Here is a 22,568-nt window from a genome sequence, read left to right as displayed (position 1 = left end):
GTGTGTGTGTGTGTGTGTGTGTGTATATATAATCAATGAAAGCAACCTAGCTACATATTCCAACCAGAATACTTTCAGTGTATAAAATAAAACATTCTAAAAGGAAGTAAGATTCTTATCCTAGGCCCATGTCCTATTGCACTGACGGTTCTGTCTACATAGAGGAGAGCCCATTGTGCAAGAGATTTCTGGGAAAAACTGATAGAGGTAGTGTGTGTGTGTGTGTGTGTATTAGTGTGTGTGGGGTGAGAGAGAGAGAGAGAGAGAGAGAGAGAGAGAGAGAGATTGGAGAAGAGAATTTGTGATAGATTTGCCTCTATGAAATGAAGAGCAATAAAAAAATGGGTGGATTTGTCTTGAATTAATTTTTTTTAACTAAAATGCAATTTTAATTTTATTTGGAACTATTTAGATCTTCTGATTTAAAAACAAAAACAAAAGCAATCAAATTCTAATGTTGGGGTTCTTCATCCATTTTAGAGTAGAAGAAATAAAGCCTTGAAACTGTAGGAAGTGACTGGTCCAAACTTATCTAGTTAGTGGCAAAGTTGAATAAGCATTCTCAGTATTCACCTGCTTCTCTTTCTGGGGTTTGCTAAGTGGCATCAGCTACAGATGACACGGCATCGCTTTTTCAGAAACAAGGTAAGTTAAGGGCCCTTTCAAGATGGGAAATTGAAACAGCTGCCCTCAGCAGGAGAGGGAGCTGTCAGGGCTGCGATGTTGATCCCATGTGTCTGTCCTCTCCTATAAACTCTCAGCTAAGAGGATACTTCCTCCAGGAGAAGGTCTTTGAATTTAGGGCAGAGGGCATTTTGCTTAATTCTGCCAAGAGGTTTTACAAAATTCCTGCAAGAAAAAGGCTGAGAAAACATTCCTTCTAAGTATGAAATCAGCTCCAGGCAGATTCCAGTAGTTGACTCTTGAGCTGTGCCTGAATAGATTTCTTTGACAGGAGTACAAAAGGTAAGGCATTTCAGTTGAGAAAACAGGGCCAACAGAGATACAAAACTCAAGTGTGTTGGACAGGATAATGAGCAGACTCATTTGGTTAAGCTAGAGAATATTTGTAAGGACCAGTTGGTGACAAACTTAGATAGACGGTCAGGCAAAATTCTCAGGACAAGAATGTCAGGTGAAAGATACTATAGATAATGAGAGGCCATCAAAGATTTGTGAGTAGGTGAATGAAATGTAAAAGTGATTTAGGATGATTAATCTGGTAGAAGTATAAAATGCGAATTAAAAGACAAAAGATAGGAAACAGAATAGATAAAATTTTAATAGTCTAGACATGAGATGAGAAAGAACTTTAAAAGAAAAATAAAGCACATAATCATATAATCAATGTTATGAAGCAAGAGGTGGTGGGCTTAATAACAGAATCAGAGTTTGGTTTGGAAAGATGAACCAAATTTTAGACAGATTAAGTTTCACATAGAAAATGCCTAATAACTAACCTAGTTTTAGAGATCAATGTTTAGAAGTGATAGCAGAGATGGAGATGATATATAACAATGACAGCTCACATTATAGGAGTGAATGAATCCTCTTGGAGAGGAAATGTTTCATTTATGCTTAACATAAAACAGGAACAAAAGAAAAACAAAGACCAACATCATAGCTTCTTGGAAGTACAGTAGCAACTGACCAAGTCTGCCAACTTCTACCTGGATTTTCTTGAACAATCTCTGCTTTCTGATGATTCGTGATGACCCAAGACTGATAATAGTAGCCAAAGATCTGGAAGGAATTCCATAATCCATCATTCTGAAAGTGAAACCTGAGCAGTTGGAACATGTTGATTACATATCAAGAACCTATATGCTGTTTTCAATACGATACACGTAATGATTTTTTTATGGAGTTAAAAATAAGTCTGCATGATTACCTAAATCATTCAAAAGGTCAGTGGAGGAAAAGTGACAGCTTGGAATATTATCAATATTATAATATGGATGTAAAATAATTCATAATAGTAACTTACATTTACCAATGCTTATCATGTGCTGAACCCTAGCAATGAAATTTATTAATATTATTTAGTTTACTTCTAATGAAAGTGCAGAGGGCAGATAATATTATTTCACGCTTACTTTACACATGGGAAAACTAAAGCACAGAGAGGTTTTACACTTGGCCTAAGTCACACAGATAGGATGTGGGGAACAGTCATGTGCTATATAATCTATGGCAAAGAAACAACACCTACTCCCGTCCATCATTATAACCCAAATCTGGATGAACTTCCTCTGGCTTGAAATTTTACTGTAACAAGTCTATAGTTATAGACAAAACACAGATGAGTCACACACACACACACACACACACACTTGTGAGAAAGAAAGGACTAATGAGTATTTTATCTAAATCAATGAAACAATCCTTGATAAAGCTACCCTTGGTAAAAACTCACATTTCCAGTTCATTTAACAAAAAGACCTGAAGTTACCATTTCTGATAGGACCTATGGTTACATTTCAAAATTCATAATAGAGATGGATCTCACCTTCACTAATGTCTCCACATACAGTGTTTCAAGCAGAATACAGTCCGTTTTTAAGAAGTGCAGAAATGTTGTTAAACTTAATTAGATGTAATTGTCACACTTTCATTAGCTATTAACATTATGTAAAGATAAACTAATGCATAATGAGTTCTTTCATTGTCACATAATTGTAATTTTAATGATTACATTATGACCATTATAATACAGTGCATATTTTCAATTTTCCCATTAGTAGGTAATTATTTATAAGGTTTTCTATTACAATCTGTCCATAGAGACCAAGTTATTAATGCCTTCATTTTCCTATAATGATGACCACAGTGTTGAAATCAATCCGATGGCCACAGGGAGAATTGCAAAGTAACATGGAAAGAACAACAAAACTACAACCATGAAGTCAGCTCATTGAACACATGCCTAAGGACATTTCAAGATGGAGAAAAATAATAAATTAGTATTCTCATAAGAAGTTCTAGTTTTTAAGGTTTCCTCAAGTACATTTTCCCGCATTTTTGTGGGCTTTAGTCTCTAACTCTTTCCTAAAGCAGTTTTCATGGTATGAAATATTCAATAGCCTAACCTTTGAAAAATGTCTTTTAACAGTTTTCACAATTTGGAGAATTAAATTAACATCCTACAAGGCCATTTCTGGGAAATTTTTTGAATTGTTCAATCTCAAGGTTGTATGTCAGGAAGTAAAATGCTGATGAACTGTATGATTCACCCTTAAATATGTTGAAGAGTAGGGGACATTTGTTAGAACAAAGGAAAAGGGTGACATGTTGGGACGATTATGGGTCCTGAAAACTAACCAAAATCACAATCGCAATAACATCTAATAGAGCTTTTGCTTTTAACCACTACCTCTGAGAACTCACAGATCTGCTCGTTATTCTTTCTGTGAAGACAGAGACTATTTGATGGACTTGGAAAGATGTCCAGGAGTATGCAAAGAGCTTTAGAAATGCAGCCTACTAAACACCTGACTTTAGCCGGTTGTGTTTCTTGGGCTTGAGACCTCATATGAAGGCATCACAAACCCTTCAGGGCTTCCCTGTAGACTTTTGAAACTATATTTGCCTCCTCCATTACACTAGGGCTGCCTTAATTATCTTTGAATCCCTGGCACCTTGCACTCTACAAGGTTTGTAGAAGAAATTAATAAACTATCCAAATTTAAACCCCAAATTTCAAAGTAGCTCATATATTTTTTAACTTGATATTAAAACTAAACAGATTTTAACACGGCTCAGGGTCTGTCTGTGAGAAAAGCTGTTGGCCAAAGCTCAATAAATATGTATTCATATAGTTTGGTGATAAGATTTGAATGTTTTATTTTTCCATTCAAATAGAATCAAGCATCCTGGCACATAATAGGTGACTAATTCTCAAACTGTGGTATGTAAAAGACACTCCTAGGGAAATGATTAATGTTCAGAGCCCTAGGTTCTATTCTTAGAGATTCTGAATCCACAGAGTTGAGAGATTATGTTTTTATCAAGACCCTCCAGAAGATTCTGAAACAGATGGAATAGAACACATTTGAGAAACACTGCAGCTGGTCCTCAGTTCAATGGTGGGAAAGCCACATGGACCAGTAAACATGGCACTAATCTTAGATGTAGAAGACCCCGTGACCTAAGCTTTACTACAATAAGAGGTGTGACCTGTCGGAAGCCAGCCGACCAAGTCAAACCGGGTACCTGAATGGGGGAGCGGGGACTGAGAAAAAAGAGAAGACAGACAGGGTGCAGGAGGGAGAGCAGATCTCACACTGCCTCTCCGAGTTTATTTCTTATCCTTCTTTTAAACACAATCTGTTCCTTTGTGTATCCCCAAATAACATAATAAAAGTAACATCCTGAAGATCGAGGTACAATTGACACTTCCTTTGACACTCCCTTCAACACTCCCTTTGGCTATACTTAATCTTCTTCTTCCTGGAATTCCACAGAACCAGCCTTTTCTTTTTTATGCAAGCAGGCCTCCTGAGACAATCCATGCACTCTTTTGAATTTGGGGAGCTTTAGCTCCCTACAGTGACCTTGAGAAAGTCACTAGATATACCCTGGTCTTGGGTTGACCTAAGCTTTACTACAATAAGAGGTGTGACCTTGAGAAAGTCACTAGATATACTCTGGTCTTGGATTTCTTCACTGATGAGTTGTGTGTTGGACTCATTTAGGAGTTTCCTCACTGAGACTGCTGTACAAGGAGACCATAAAATTGACTACAGAGATTCTTGAGCCAGGTATAAAATTTCAAAAAGTCAAATGTGAATAATTTATTCAACCAATATCCAAAAGTCTTATTGATACATTCGCTTTTAGAACTATATCCTCTAGTTATGAAAATTTCTGATGACAGTATATTTGTCTCAGATTTATAGACCGAGAAATGAATACTACTTAACAAATGTAGGGTGATTTTTGTTTTTTGTTGATCACATCTTTCAAAGCATAAAGCTCACAGGGGTAAATTATGCAAAGGAATATTAGTATGAAAAATGTTGAGACACAGTGGGATGGAGATTTCTAAGTTCTGGTCCAACCTTAAGAGTTATTGGCCAATATTACTTCTTAAATTAAGGAACTAACAATTCCAGACAGCCTCGAGTCATCCACTCAGCAATTAGCTAGTGAATGTAACCTATGTGCCAGGCACTATTCAAGGGGGTAGAGATATAGCACTGGGTAAAATGCAGTCCTGCTCTCATGGCACTTACAATTTAGTGGAGGAAGGCAGAATAGAGCAAATACATAACATATTAGGCCCTGACAAATGACATAAAGAGTTTGGTAAATAGGTTGGTGGGTCGGGGAGGGGGCAGGTGGAGGATGTTGTCAAGGAAAGGTTTTCTGATGTGACATTTGAATCAAAACCTAAGGAAAATGAGGGAGAAAAATCATAAAAGTATCTTGAGTCATAGAATACATGCTTTTCAAATAGAAAGATTATTCATCTTCTGTATTATCATAAACCTTACTTACGCTAATATATTTATGAGCTCATGTTCTGGGCAGACTCCAGGTTTGGAGAAAAGCACATGGTCATGATTTCTTAACAGGGCTTGTGGAGACACAGGTGAGATTTCTAGTCTTCTGATTATCTCATAATAAGGTAAAGCCTGGACTTTGACACAATATTTACTTTTTCTGCTTCAAGAACAAATCTTGGTTTGCCACACATCCTTGTGGTCAACATATTTAGTTCGCTCTCAGGGATTTTTTTTTTTTTTTTTTGTAATGGCAGGGTTTCTCAGCTCCTTTCATCTTACCTACTGACAGCCTGATGAGCATGATTTATATATATTAAAAATAAAGTGGTGAAACTGATGCAAAGAACCTGCCAACACATGCCAGGATCTCTGATGAGTTCCCACTAAACCCAGAGAATATGTTTCAAATATCAGTGGATTCCCCACATCTAGGACAATGTCCGACACCTAGTTAGTACCCAGGGAATATGTGCTCAAAGAATGAGTGAAATGTTTGTAAAATACTTGAATAATGCTACATTTCTGTGCTTCCTATCTCAAACCGAAAAAAAAAAAAAAAAAAAAAAAGCTCTGCCTAAATAGAGTAGCTTGGTGTGAGTGTATGTGGATGAGCGTTTGTGGGTGTATGTTAGTAAACAGGATATTTTCTATACTTTATGAGAAAGCATGGCAGCTGCTTGCTAAGCTCGTAATAGATAAAGCTTCTAGTTTTACATCTTTGAAAGCCCCTATTTGCATAGATCTTATACAGAAGGCAGACGTTAAAAGTGGAAATAGTATATGATCACCAAATCTCACTTGTGCTAGAAAGTTCTGCCTATAGTTTGTGATTTTTGGAAATGTGGATGTGCTGACAACAAAATTAACTTCTCCAAAGAACTGAGAATTGCCTACTCTCATCATCCCTCTCACTATAATTTACATGACTTGACGAAATTAGACTGTTATTTTCATTGGGGTGATCTGCAAAATCATAAAACTATGTGTATTTTGGGAATGCCTAATTAACTCTCGTTAGTTCCACTGAGGTTTCAGCTACTGACATAAGCATTGCAAATATGGAGGTATTCACATCTAGTTTTAGTAACCACCAAGAGATACTCAAAGGACCTGAAAAAAAATATATTTAGAAATCAGACAATAATGAGATCCAAATCAAATGGGGAGCCTATGGGTATAAAATCAGATATACAGTGTTTTGCCAAAACTTGCTTTGCAGCAAATAGCAAGAAACTTTTATAGTTGAAGCCAATATTAATAATCAAAACAGCAGAATTACAGTTATACACGCAAAGTCCATTCCTATTCACAGTTTACATCACAAACGTTAACTAATATTGATCAAGCTGTTTTTCACAAAAGTTTGCTTTAACATATAATCAGCATCTGAAGTGAGAGCCATGTTTCCTAGACAATTGCCAGTACCTTGTGTCATACTTGTAAATAATGGGCTGCTCCTACTGAGTGCCATCTGCTTAATATAGAAAAATCTTCGTCTTCATTAGGAAATTCTTCTTATTATTTAATATTTATTGAATATCCACAATGTGCTTGGCAGAAAAAAACACCAGAAACACACTCTCTGCCCACCGAGAATCCACCTGCTAAGGAAAATATGATGAACCAGTTATGCAGTCATTTCTGTTTTTTACATATTTTATGTAAGGGTGACATAATTGCCAATGGTTCACTCTTTAGAAGTCTCCTCTCCTAATTAAAGTGGAACAGTGAGCTATCAGATGAGTTATGAGTGAAGTAAAGATAGAAAAGAGATAAAGGGCAAATTAATTGTGATCACTAGGAAGCATAAGTGAAATTTGCTCCATTGATGGAAGAAAATTTAACACACTCCTAAGTAAACCCAACTGTATTTGTTAGGAACTGACGGATTAGGACAATATAACATATTAGAAATAAAGAATATATTGGAGAAAAGTCACCTTGAAAAGCAACCATTCTTTGTTTTGCATTTATCTTCAAAGGTTCTGTGCCTCCACAAAGATATAAGTATGCTATGGGATACTCATTTCATCACAAGGGTATTAACATCTTAGTTAATAAAGATTTAATGGTCTTAGATCTACTAACTACAAGATTTAAGACAGATTGACAATCCCTTCCAGAAACCTCCAAACAAAACTCCTTCTCTTTTTCCTACACTCCAATCAACAAAAATTAAAAAAAAAATGACCTATTTAATATTGCAACTGTATACAGAAGCATTCTTGAGAATAAAAGACCTATTCATACCAAGAGACTGTTACATACGTGCCTGTAATAGTGCCTTTGCATGAATTATCTAGCACTAACTTCAATTATCCTTTCAGTGAAAATTATCAATTAAAAATGTATTTTTGCTCCAATACTTGAATATCTTAAGTATGTTATTTTTCTTTCAGATCCTGAATTCTAACCCAGTCTCCACTTCTTATGGAAAAAGTTTCCCTGTCACCTTGCCGATGTTTCATTGTTTCGGGTTTTATTTTATTATTTTATTTTACACTATTCATTAAATTATATGCTTTTCTAATTAGGTTACTTTTTGTGCTGAAGTTTTGTTTTTCACAAATCAGCGATACCCATTGCCCCAGTTTTCAATTGGAACATGGTGAGTCAGAGAATGGAATATTACCCAATATCTTAATTTTATGCATATACTTCGTAGATAATCACCTCACCCAGATAATTTAGGCAAAAGAGAAATTACATATTAGTGGAGGTAAAGCTGTGATGATGGCAATTGTCAAACAGTGCCAATATGAACTTTAAATGAATATAATTTGAAAGAAATAACATGGCAGAGGGATAATGACTAGCTCATATATTGTCAGGGTAATAAATACCTAATGAGCAAAATTGTAAAACAAATAGTAGGTTGAACATACACCCAAATGTTGATTCCTGACTCAAAGTCAGAGAACAGAATGATTTGTCTCTCTGTCGAGAATGATAAAGCATCACTTCCTCATAAGCTAATGAGCAGCACCATCTGGCACGATTACAAAGGAGCAAGATCTTAAGAAAGTGAAGAATAAAATGATAGAGCAGCAGTAGGATTTTTTGTAGGAGGTTAAAAAATTTCTCATCATTAAAAAATAATCATAATAAAAATAATTTTAGATGTTCACATAACACTACAGCAATAGTATAAAGATTACAGGACCAAATGTTTTCAAGATAATTAAATATGGTTCCTGATATCTTTAAGTCTTTCTCTATCACAGTGGTTCTGAAAGTATGGTCCCAGGAACAGCAGCAACAACAACATTACCTAGAAATTTGTTAGAAATGCAAAATCTGGGCCTTGCCCCAGAACTACCTACTCAGAAACTCTCGGGGCAGGCCCAGTAATTTGCATTTTAAACAGCCCCTGCAGGTAATTCTGATGTAGGCTCATATTTGGGAACCAATGCTCTACCAAACTAAATAAGAATCAGAGGTTTGCAGAACAAATTGCCTTAAATTCCTATCTTAATTGCATCGTTTCTGAACTTATATATTTTCTTCTTTTTAAGCTACTTTGGTGTACCCTCTGAGACAAGTCTGCCTGAATCCTTTGTTTATTTAATTGTTTTTCCATCTCTTGGTCATTCATTCAGCAAATATTAAATTTCTCTAATGCTGTACACCATATATATCAGTAACAAAAACAGACAATGAAGCCTGCCTTTAAGGACTTTATATCCTAGTGGGGGACACAGGCAAAAACAATAAATAATGAAATTAATAGGCACATTATACAGAATGTTTGAAGGTAAACAATGCTATGGGGGATAAAAGAACAGTGGGACAAGGCAAGGAGAACTGGGAATGCTGGTTATGGGAAGTGGGGATTTCTATATTAAGTAATATCATGATACACTCATTGATTGAATGACAAATGAGCAAATGCTTGAAGGAGATGATAGAGTGGATCATATGACACATGGGTAGGAAGGGTGATCCAGCAGAGAGCTAAAGTGAAGGTTTGAAGGAGGGAAAATGTCTAGTGTGTTTGAGATACTACTAGGAAGTCCGTGGGGCTGGGGCAGAGTGAATATGAAGGAAATTTAATAATGAAGGTCAAAGAGGAAACTAAGGGCCAGATCACCATGGAACTCATTGTAAATCACTAAAAGATTCTAATGGAAATTGGGAACTATCCTAGGATTTTGAGTAGAAGAGAAACATGATCTGAATTATAACAAATGTTTTCATTAATTTTCCTCTAAGTCTCTGTACAACTTCATTAACCATTTATGTAGTGGGTTGAGAGATACTGCTACCATTTTTTCCTTTTTACTTATGTCCATCATGAAGTTTTATATAAAAGTATTTTCACTAAGGCAAGTCACTTTCTTTGTGAACAAAGAAAATGCTTTCTGGGAGACAATTAGAAGATAGAGTTTGGGTAATAATCAGTTCTCCTTTACTTAGGTCTTGTTTTCTGCTTTCTGTGGTGGTTGTTGTATTTGCTTCTTAAGGCCTAAGAGTATAACCTTGGGTTTGGGTGCTAAGATTTGTTTTTTTTTACCATGCAATTGACGGCTAAAAGAATTGTGAATGAAGTCTTGGAACGTGATTTGCCACTGAAGTGAAACTAAAATGGAAACCCGTATTTGAGGAATGGCTCTGTCAGTGACTTATTAAAAACCTAGTGCCCAGTCACAAAATCTCTACAGAAGGTAATAGATTTGCCAACCTTTTGGTAAGGCAGAGCAAGGGGTAGTCTCTCTGAGTAGAACTGTGGAAACTTTTACATCAAAATCCAATCCTAGAACTCGCCTCATTTGGTATTACTGTGACCCCTATTACTAAAGTAAACTGTTTTGAAATTCGTAAGTATTTCAGTGAGTGGCAAAGGGACTTGTAAACTTAAAAAAAAAAACAAAAAAACTATCAGGTATTATTTCTTTCATTCATTTGCTCATTTATTTATTCATTAATCAATAAAATGTTCACTGAATACCTGTTAGAATCAAACATTATATTAGTTTCTGGGGAAACAATTATGTAAGAGCTAGTATTCCCCCAAAGAGTTTATGGACTACTTAAAGAGATTAGACATAAATGGCAATAATATGTAGTAGAGAATAATAATTTCTATTTTTAAAAAAGTCCAAATGCTATGGATTTTCAGAGTAGGAAATATGAGTTCTAATTAGAGATATTTCAAAAGGCTTCATGAAAGAGGTAACATTTGATTTGGTCATAAAGGATGCATTCGTGTGCATGGTGATAAGAGGTAAATACAGTTTAGGCAGAGGGAGCAATCTCTGCAAAGGCACTGAGACAGGGCAGTTACCCATGTGTAAGGCAAAGGGCCTAAACTCGAGCAGCGGTTGTGGTAATTATAGAAAAAAAGAAAATGAGTTGTTGCTGAAGTCATTTCAAGGAAACCTGAAATATCTGTAGACAATTTATCTGAAAGAAGTAGAGTATAAACAACACACTTGTTTGGTATTTTGTTGGCAAACTACCACTATATTAGGTCTGAGAATAAAATAGATATGGGCACAGTCCTTGTCCTTAAGAAGTATATTGTCCAATGATAGAAATGGATAAATAAACACAATGAGCACAGATTAGTATGTCCCTTGTTGAAGTCTTAAGGACTTCTGGGCCCCACACTTAAATGGCCAAGAACAGGGCCCAGTTACAAAAATTGGGATTCAACGACAAGCAGATTACCAAGCCAGTTTGGGAAATAGCTATTCTTTACTTACATGTTTCTCTGGTGCAAGGAACAATGAAATGTTGTCTAGTGCCTTCCTTCAAAGCAATATAAAATAGCGCAATTCAAAGTGTCATCTACAGATTAACAGGATTTGCCTGACCTGGAAACTTGTTCAAAATGCAAATTCTCAGACTCCACCCAAATCATCTGAATTAGCAGGTCACTGTATGCACATTAAAGTTTGAAAATTATTGTAGTATAAAAAGAAAGACATAATATAGGATGAAAAGTTTCAACATAACTAACTCTCTTGAGAGTCAAGGCACGGAAGAATTAAAGAAAAAAGATTGCCCCAGCTCATATTTTTTAAAGACAATGGAATAACTACTCTTAATTTTCTTATTTTAACATAAACTTGGAGACAGAGATCGTAAATCAAAAAAATAAAATAAAATTAAAGGAGAGGAGAAATCCAAATTATAGTAGAAGTAAACCAACTGCAGAGATTAACCATATGACTTAAACAGGAAAAGAAAAAAGGAAAGACCTTTAAAGCCTATATAAACTTTAGATGTGTGAACATATTCTAAAGAGGCTGCTAATTTCAGGCCTATTTGTCTTTGAGTTTCACATCTTTTGTAGTGTTCAAAAGTCTTTACATGGAGGGGATGTTCAAGATAAGTATCTAGTGGGATTTTCTTTCTATACAGTCTAATCTGGCCACATATGTAGCCATTCTGCCAAGGAGAATATTTCTCTAAGTAGGCTGGTTGCAAATCCTGACTTCTACAAACAGCGATCTGCACAGCCAACCTTTTTAAAATATGGTCATCAAATCTTAGATATTTCCCTTTTTTAATCCTACACTTAGCTGCCTTGTCAATATATTATAGTTTCACCCTGTGTGTGTGCACATACACGTCTCTGTGTGTGTGTGTGTGTGTGTGTGTGTGTGTGTGTATGTGCATGTCTGGGTTTTTAAACACATGACAGGTTGGTACTGATATCTTGATAAATGACAAATGTCCCTGCCATCTTCCCATTATTAAAATAGATTCTTCCCTCTTTTTTATTGAATTTTTAATTTCCAGCACAAGTGTATTATAGAGGAGGCCTAATATAGGTCACTGGATGCCATCATGAATAATGGGAAAAAGGAAGTCCCCTGTTTCCCAATGCCTGTTAGTTTGAAAACACAGCCCTGGATGGCTTCTTATGCTTTTTAACTCAGGAGTCCTATGGGTTTGCCCATGACTGCTGTGTGAACTTATTGTTCCTGCCAAATAGATCAGCTGAGTGGAAACATTAATTTATTTTAACAGAGGCGTGTCAACATTGCTCTTGAAAAGGTGCTGAGATGCTATATTTGCAAAGACTATCTTCAAAAAAAAAAAAAAAAATGCCGTTTTTAATACTGTGTCCTGTCTTTCAATCCAAGAAAACTTTGTACTTTGCCTATTTTCTCCTGGTTCAGATTTTTCTGAATACCTATTATTCTGGGTTAGAAATAAGTAGACATCTTTGTTTTCACAGTCTAGGTAGAGTAATAGTACTTATTTAAGTGAACTAGGCAAGTTTCTGTGCCTTGTGCTTGACTAAGGCGAGCAGCTTTGTTTTTGTTTTTGCCCCTCCCCCTTGCTGCACTGTATATATCGAGGCAGCTTGCCAGCCACGTATCTCAACAGAGGGGACTCAAAATGTTCTCAAATTCTCAGGGAGAGGCTTGAAATATCTCACTCTAGAAACTACTAAAGGTTTGCAAACTTAAGGAATGCGAGCCAATTTAATCCCTAAATGTGATCACAGAGCGGCGCAAGAAACTTTCAAAATGGACAAGCTAAAATGGAAAAACCCGGGCCACACTTAAACCCCACACGAGATGACAAAACCGGCCCCAGCAGAAGGCAGTGAGAAATGACACATCACTGATATCTTTTTCTCTCCTTAAGACTGGGTGAGAATGGATGGAGCACGCTGGCAAAGATTAGCCAGGTAGCCATCTTGATATTACCAGTTCCCATTTTGATAGTGTTTTCTGAAAGTGACTGTTGTGTATCCTTTTTCCTAAATGATCCTTAAAAGTAACTCTCTTCTCATCCTCTGCACCTGCGGCAGTAACATCTTAAACCATCGATCTATTTGCTGCTGGCTTTCATTAATTTCATCCATCCCTGAAGGCGGAGCCACATTGGTGCCAGCTAATTAAGACCGATTTAGAGCAGCTCACGGCCCTTTGTCAACCCTGAATTAGCTTTGCACTCTTAACAGGGATTATAGCTTTATCAATTATTACTTAATTAAATAATGTGCATGCATTTGCCAACGTATTTCTAAAGTGGGATGTAAGTTGTAACTGCCTACCTACCCATATCACACACTGGCTCTCTGTTGCTTCTTCAGGAGAGTTAACATTCGTTTTGTATCTATACATAGCCAGGTATATAACCACATTCTTCAAATGTTGAGTGTGGCACCATGCAACACCACAGCCCTACAGCACCTCTAGGGTATTTCAGTCTTAAGATGTATTAATGCAGATATGTGAATGTCAGTAGGCTAATATTATCTATGCATACCAATAGTTCAAAAGGGAAAAAGAGTTCCATTTTGGCTCAGGTTTCTGGTTTGTTGAAACTTGTTTCCCAGAAAAATATTTGGTAAGCGAAAATATAAAGATGACCACTGCCCCAAAAGACCTAGAATTGCAAAGAAAACTGGGCCCCAGAAGATGAAGAAAAGACAAGCAGCCTTCTCTTTCTGTTCTTCCAGGCTTTCCAACAAGGTCACCCTTTCTAATTAACAAGCTGAATAATTTTAGTAACTGATAAGAAAGCAAATTAAATTTCATTTGATTTAAAAAAGTATTCTAATATGCTTAAGGTTAGTATGAATTCACTCTAAGAAATTTAACAGTGTATATATTTCTTTTACTGCTTCATATTTTCTCAATAAAGAATCCCTTAAGACAAAAATAAAAACCACTGGAAAAATAAAAAGATGCTCAATTTAAATGGTGAAGAGGCTTGTATTTTTTTTTTTTTTTTTAAGAAAGGACATGAGAATTTGAAGAAGCCTGTTGAGAGGCAAATTTTTCTTTAAGAAACCCAATTTAATCATTTACCTATCATGCATCACTTTAACTATTAAGGACAGAATTTTTAAAAATTCTAGAAATTATGTACCATAATGGTGATATAACCTCTCCATTAAAAACTCGAAGAAAATAAGCCCTTGCTAAAAAGTTCCAATAAGCACAAGCAAATCAAAATAGCTTTACAACAAGTATTAAATTCAATGGGCCTATCTATTTACTCACTCTCTCAATGATGTATACCATTTAACTTACTCTTATTGACTTAGGAGAAAAATATTTACAACTTTCGTTAAGATATAACCAATACACACTTTGTGAGCATGGATCCACATGAATGCTTGCCATAAAACATTGTCTTTAAACCAAAGCAATAATTCATAAAGATCTATGCATCCCTATGTTCATGGCAGCAAAATTTACAATAGCCAAGATATGGAAACAACCTAAATGCCCATCAACAGATGATTTGATAAAGAAGTTATGGTTCATATATACAATGGAATATTACTCAGCCATTAAAAAAAGAAATCCTACCATTTGAGACAACATGGATGGACCTAGAGGTTATTTTGCTGAGTGAAATAAGTCAGACAGAGAAAGATAAATGCCATTGATTTCACTTATATGCAGATCTAAGGAACAAAAAGAACAAACTAATTGAAAACAGACTTACAAATATAGAGGACAATTTGATGATGGGTGATGGGGTGCTGGGAGAAAGGGGTGAAGGGTTTAAAGAAGTACAAATTAGTAGTTGATAGATGGTCACAGGGTTGGGGAGCACGGCATAGGGAATGTAGTTAGCATTAATATAATGGCTAGGTGGAGAACCAGAGGAAAGAAAGAGCAATCAAGGGGATCATTGAATAAACTATATAAATATCTAACCACTGTCCTGTATACTTGAAACTAATAAAATTTTTAAAAAATTTAAAAAAGGCTTTGTTGATGCAAAATAATTTAAAAATATTTACAGTAATAATATTGCTGGTTGTGCCATTATTCTTATTTTAAGATCATTGTATATATGTTGTAGGATAAAGCAAATGAGTAAACTACACTGTTGTCTCTAAGACCTAGGATTATCAATGTGGCAGAAAGAATAAACAAATGTGAGACTAGGGTAAATTAAAAACCTGGTAGCCCTGATTTCAGTTTTAACTCATAATGACTTTATCTTCAGCCTTTTTTTCATTTGCCTTGAGAATACTTGCCTGTGGCGCTTACGGCTGTAGCATTTACCCTAATATAACTTGCGGATTACAGTCTCTACCTTACCCCCAAAGTTTGCCATGAAATATCTCGCTTTTGTTATTATTTTTTGTATCACTCTAGTATATTGATAGTCTTTGGAAACAAATGACATCATTCTATTTATAGCATTCTGTTTTTAGGGGTTTGATAGCCAAAGATGTCAAATCTTAGAAAACAGGGCTTTCCTACGCATGATGTTAAATGAACCCTGGCAGCGAGCTACACGTTTTTGTCTAATGGGAAAAGTGTTAATATATACGGCATATGTTGTTGATATACTACCTCTGTCCAATGAAAAGACCAAGAACCAAAGACCAACCCAGTAGCAATGAGCACTGTAGCACCAAGATTATGCTCTGTTAAATATCAAGAGTACCAGAGTTCTTTGAGAAATGTCTTAATCCAGATTTGTATCAGAATATGTACAAGAAGAGCCTGAAACATCCTATAATACCAGGAAGTAAAGAAGTGATCCAAGACTACTAAAGACATGTCAAAAAGACTGAAAAGCCAATTTGAAAGTTCTCACAGCCCAAAATAGGACAACTTGAACATAAGAATAGAATTTTAATGAACTAAAATATTTAAAATATATGTTTAAGTATATAAGTCATTATGTAAATATTGATAATAATAAACTTACTGGTCACTTTTGGATCATGTTAAGGAACCGAAGCCTTAAAACTGATAAGGTGAAAGGACTGGTACTATCTATCTCATGGTAACCCAATGGTTAAGGAGGGCAAATTTCTCTTTATAAAAGGTATCAGCAGACAAATGAACACGAAATGATGAAATATCACCATTTTGTAACCTCTAATGAATTACTAGATATAGACAATGATCATTAATGATTTCTAACATATAAAAAGAGAAAACTAGACAGTATTCCTCTTGGTAAAAGTATCACCTAATGGTCTTGGCAAAAAAAAAAAAAAAGAACCGGATCCCAGTAAAGCCTCAAAAATAGAAATATCAACATAGAAGACATGTCATGGGGTAAATGGAGTAGCAGGGCAAATGACTAGGTTCCCCCACCACCACTCAATAATAGAGCAAGATAGAGAGAAGAAGCTATAGGTTGAGAGGAATATAGGTGACCTATCAATACATTGCAATGTATAGACCTCATGCTCATTGCACAATGTATGGACCTTAATGGTAATCCTGATTCGAATTAATTGTTAAAAATATTAATGAGATTTTTGGAAAAGTTTGAAAACAGACTAAATATATGTTATTAAGGAAGTATTGCTGATTTTTATGTAACACAATGGGCATTGTATTTATTTTTTAGAATCTTTATTTTTTAGAAATACATGCTAAAATATTTATGAATGAAATAATATGATGGCCAGCATTTCGTTCAAAATAATCCTTGGAGAGGGAAAAGGTGTGTTTGAGTATAGAAGAAACAAGATTGGCCATGAGTTTATAGTTATTCAATTTGAGCAGTAGATATACAGAGGCTCATTATACCATTCGTTTTTCTACTTTATAAGTTTGACATTTTCCTTCACAAAACGTTTTTAAATATTGTTGTTTGAAATTTGGCAATGAACATCAAGTTACTATAGAAAATCCTTAGATGATTGGCCATGAGTTTATAGTTATTCAATTTGAGCAGTAGATATACAGAGGCTCATTATACCATTCGTTTTTCTACTTTATAAGTTTGACATTTTCCTTCACAAAACGTTTTTAAATATTGTTGTTTGAAATTTGGCAATGAACATCAAGTTACTATAGAATATCTGCACAACTTAATTTAGGATATAGATTTAAATCATAGTGGAGATAGCAGCTTTTGAGGTCATTTTAATCAGTCTATGCCATACAACCAAATTTTACCAAAACCATCTACTTCGCTCATTTCTAAAACAACTAGCATAGTTGTCTTCTCTGGTCTGTTTGAATATTCAGTGAAACGACCAAACAGGATTAGACTCAGTGAAGAGAACAGCAAGGAAACATCAAAAAATCATTTTGGCTTTTCTACATTTATTTTGGTAACTCTGAATGATACCTGCAAATTAATTTTACCAAGCAAGCTTTTTTCCTCTACACAAACTTTCTTCACCATAGCCAGTAGGGAAATGCATCTCCCAAAGCTATTTTCTCTGAGTTCTTGTTCTACAATCCATGTATCTGTGACAATGCTGTCTCACTGAAAGCTCACAGCAAAAGCCAACATGATATAAACACATAGAAACATATGGCATATTAAGCTCTTCTCTGATACCGCAGAATGGTTCTAGGGCTTACAGTTATGACTCAGGGATACCCCAAGGGCCAACTGTAACTAATGAAAACCCAAATATATCTAATTAATTGCATTGCTCTTGGCTAGTGAGAAACCAGAAATTTTCAAAGCCCCTCAAGAATGGTCTTATTTATACAGACTGGTGCTACAAGTGAGAGTATTTCTTTGAAGCACGTACGTACTCGTCTTTTATCTCAGACTGCCTTTCTCTTTGGACAGCTTGTGCTGCACTGACTCAAATCTAGCCATTGGGATTCTTCTTGTTAACTGATAGTAAAGGGACCAATATTATGGCTATTTCTGCCTTGTATTTCATTAGAAGCTGTACATTTTTGATGCTCAGAAGTAGAAAACACTAAGTTCAACCTTTATTGTCAATAAGAGATAAGATTTTAAAATAATTATTATCATTTAAATTATACCCAGAGATATCAGAAACTTCTCCCTATAAGCACATACCCCAATATAGTTAAAAGTTTAGATCTGATAATATTAAAATGATATACATTTTGAGGAATCAGAATATTAATATTGGACTTATAGTCAATTTATCCCTGGTGAGATGAACAAGCAAAATTCACAGGTAATTTAAAACTTTAGCAATTATTTTCAATACTTTCTTTCAGCAGTTCTTTATTAGAAGTAGAGATAGGAATTCAGATCTACTGATTTATAATTTCGCTTTTCTTTCATATACTGGTTAGCTTTCTAAAGAGCAAGGAAAATGGCAATAGAATTACATGGGCCCTGAAGGGGATGAAGAGGAAACAGGAAGGAAACAGGAAAAGTGAGGAGTAGGAGAAGAATGAGGCAAGCAGGCCTCAAGAAAAGGAAGTGGAAAGGGTGGTTTATAAGAATTCTACAGAAAATAAAAGAAATGCAATAAAAAAATGCAAATAGATTTTTAGATAATTGAGTGAATGTTATTTATACCTCATTTCTCTTCAAGAATTCATGTTAATGATTTTAAGTGATGCATAATTTCAATATGGTATTATACTTAACATTTTAGATACAAAATTATGATGTTTATGATCATAGGGTCTATTTGCATGCAAGAAGCTATGCAACTTTATTAGAAAATCAATAGCCTGTTCCATTTTGTGATCTCAGGTAAATTTTGCCATAACTTCCAAAGGAGTTTAGGCCCTAAAGTCCTTTAACGTTTCTGTTTTAAAACAGAAACGTGTAGACTTCCTCTTGACTAAAATCCAATTCAACCAATAGAGAATTAAGCTAAATAAGAACAAATCTAAAGATATTCTGGGGAAGCATCCAGTGTTTTTTGGAGCCTCAAGCCAATCAAAAATGGAGAGAACAGAAGGTAGTGTAGGTGGAATAAATAGGGCCTAGCTGCTGGCTCATCAAGTAAGCATAACAATCAAAAACATAAAACAATCAGATTGAAAAATAATTCTGTTCATTTGATAGCTGACAAAAGGACTCAGCAAAGTTTTCGCGTAAAGGACAATAACATTGCTTCTCAGAGAACTCACCTGTCTTTTCCGGTTTCCTTCTTAAAAACTCCATCACAGTAACTCATGCGCTTCTCTGTGGTAACGTAAATTTGGGCATTCGGATAGACATCGACAGTCTTTTTCAACATGTTGTAAACGATTCCATTGCCATCTTTTCTCATATTGCGGAAAGGGCCCCAAATAACATAAATAGTAGTGTTTGCCTCCTTGAAAAAATAATCAGGGTTTTTCAGCAAAAGAGGAACGCTGGTATGGGACACAACTCGAATCATTGTCATGTGGCCAACATCTTCTTCGTATCCCTTGGTAGGGGCATTGTTCATTCTCCAAATGCAGGAGGACTGATCTATCTCGTTCCCAACCTTCTGGCCAACCATCTGACCCGAGTTTGACACTATGGCACAAAGGTCACAGTCCAGCTGCAAAGGCTGAAAAATAGAAAAAGAAATGAGGCAGAGGAGAAACATGTAAATTAGTAATCTCCACCTAACCGAACAAGTTTCTCTGGGAAAACAGAAAATTCAGACATTAACTATATATATAACTGCTGAGCATGGGAATATCTCTGAAATATATGTATACCAATCCTACGGTAGCTGCCACAGGTTATCAAGCTAGAGACATGCTTTTATTTAAAAATGAATAAAGATTATTAAGAAATAATTTTAATTTCTACTCCCTTGTGTTGGTTTAAAATTAAGTCATTTGTTTCTCCTGTAAATGTATTTTCATTCAAAATTGTAATTTCAAATGAAATAAGGTAACATAAAAAGATTTCTCTTTAATAAGGATGATGGCTTAAAAAAGGCAAAAGGAATATATCTAGGCATTGATTCTATATTTATGTATATGTATGAATGGTTATGTAGCAGTTGATACAAATATGAAAAATTCAGCAAATGGACAAGGCTCTGAAAAAGATTTTCAGAACCCTGAGCTACTTAAGACAAGTCTAAAGCTAGTAAAAATATTACAGACTCTTAAAAACTTTGTGTCCCCCATGCTAGCTGGCCTTTGTGTTTGTTTATTCTAGGTAGATAAGGGAAGGCTTCTTTTACGAATTCATGGAAGGCACATACACAGTCTCTAAAGCTACTCTAACCACTACTCTCCCTTTTTATTAACCAAAGAGGCAAAAGACACTCATAGAGTTTAAGCACCAGCTTTTCGGACTTGCAAATGATAAATTCAAGTTGCAGTGGTAGGTTCAAACCTAAATCTTCTTACTCTAAACCCACTGCTCTTTCCATTATTCTCTGATTCTTTCCTCTAAAGATAATTAAATCCATTTTGCCAGTTTCCTCCCACATGAAGAAACCTCATCATATCTTTTAAAAGAGTGATAAAGGAGCAACATGCTTTATTGATACATCTTCCTCATCTCCCTTCTATGAAAGTCCACATTTTATAGCTGACATTTGAGCTTGGATTTTTATTGTGCCTATTAGTCAGTGGTCTCTCTCACTTGGGTACCAGTGTTGCACTTTATTTTTTTGCTTAATTATATCTGTGCATTAGACAGTAAACTCTATAAGACTAGAGTCTGTCTTCTTCATTTAATCCCACTCCCCAGAAGTTCCTGGAATACTTTAAGAGCTCAATATATAGCAGTCAAGTTAGAAAATGAAAGTAATTGAATTGAAATAATTTATTAAGAGCTTGAACACTGAACTTAATGGGAAGAAATGAGCTTTTCTAATTTATCTAGAATTGTTAATGTAGATAAAAAGAGAAAAGTGATCCAGAAGAAACAGATTAACTTACCAACAAGTTCAATCTAGCTGAGTAAATTGATAGGCAAAGTGCCTCAGAAAAGTCACCAGGATAACTATCACAGAGCTGCAACAGATAATCTTTCCTATCAATGATCAGGACCCGATGTAGTTATTGTACAACTACTGTGTGCCGGACACTGCTCTAGGGGTTGGAAATGAGCTATGAAATTTTTAACAGATATCCCTGTCCTCATAGAGCTTACATTCAATTTTGGAGAGAAAGGCAATAAGCAAATCTGCAAAGTATATAATATGTTAGATGAATATAGAAATAGATGAAAATAGTGAAAATCAGAGAAAGGAAGGAGGATAGGGTGTGTGTATGTGTGTGTTTGTTAGTGATCAGAAAAGGCCTGGGGTGGAGGGTTAAATGACATCTGAAGAGAGACCTGAATGAAAAGGGCTGGCTAGGGTGATATTTGGGGGAAAAGTATTCTTGAAAAGCAAAAGCCACTGCCAACACCCCAAGGTAGGAGAGGAACAATCAGGAGAGCAATGTGGTCTGGCAAAGCATTAAGGTGAGTGAGTAGGTGCTGGGGCCAGAGAGATGCCAGAGGAGACATCACATAGGGTCATTTACTTAGGAGTCATTGGAGGTCTCTGAGCAGAGAAGTGACTTATCTAAGTTATAATTTAACAGCTTTGGCTGCTGTGTGGAAAATTGACACAAAAACGGCAAGAACAGAAACCGAGAGAGCAGGCTGCTGCCATAATCACTGCAAGAGAAGATGGTGGCTTGGACCAGGTCGGGTAGCAGAGGAGGCAGCAAGAAGCTGGTCACATGCTGGATATATTCTGAAAGTAGAGCCTATTGGGTTGACCAGCAGATGGAATGCAAGATAGAAAGAAGAGTCAGGGATAACTTCCAATGTTTAATCTACACAACTAGAAGACTGGACCTGCCTTTAACTGAGTAGCAGGATCAGGGGAGGAAGACAGGAGCTTGTTCCCAGACCTATTAGACTTGCCTTGAACAGAGACTCCTGCAGCAAGTGTTTGTTATAACGAAACTACTCGAAATGCTTTAAAAAGCTTTTTGTTCCTAAATGTTAAAGTAATATGGGCTTGTTATAGAAAACTTGAAAAAAAAATTGTTGAAAGAATAAAAACATTTGTATTTCTACCCCTCGACAACTACTACAATATTTTGTTGCATTTTCCTTCTTCTAGATATATTATTTTAGACAAGTTGAGAAATACCATTTATACAATTTGCTAACTGTGGTTTTTCATTTACTTTCACTTCATTAAGCTTTCCCATGTCAGTAAATAGTCCTCACACATATTTGTAATGCCTGTGAAATATTCAATTAAATGAGTATACCGTAATGCACCTATGTGCCTACCGCTGGGCATTCAGTTATTATCTGATTTTTTTCTATTATAAAAAGCTGCTTTGATGAATATATGTGTTCTTCCCATTGCATGTTGGATGCTAACAGCTATACGTTGATTTAACTTTACTTCTTTGATTTACTTTTTATTGTGTACTAATAAAATATGCTAGACAAAGGCATCTATTTATTTGAGATATCAAAATT

The 22,568-nt window shown here is 35.5% G+C and overlaps 1 protein-coding gene across 4 annotated transcripts in view; it reads right to left on the bottom strand.

Moving 5' to 3' along the window:
* Window positions 1–22,568, bottom strand: part of ST6GALNAC3 (ST6 N-acetylgalactosaminide alpha-2,6-sialyltransferase 3) — a 486,754-nt gene that overhangs the window by 166,069 nt on the left and 298,117 nt on the right. For all 4 annotated transcript variants that reach the window (XM_006919335.3, XM_025052098.1, XM_025052097.1 and 1 more), the window contains exon 3: window positions 19,271–19,680. In XM_006919335.3, the coding sequence (XP_006919397.1) occupies window positions 19,271–19,680 (410 nt within the window). The remainder of the gene's footprint in view (window positions 1–19,270; window positions 19,681–22,568) is intronic.

The sequence above is a fragment of the Pteropus alecto genome, unplaced genomic scaffold, assembly GCF_000325575.1.
Source record: "Pteropus alecto unplaced genomic scaffold, ASM32557v1 scaffold25, whole genome shotgun sequence".
Taxonomy (NCBI): domain Eukaryota; kingdom Metazoa; phylum Chordata; class Mammalia; order Chiroptera; family Pteropodidae; genus Pteropus; species Pteropus alecto.
This window is presented reverse-complemented; position numbering and strand designations above follow the sequence as displayed.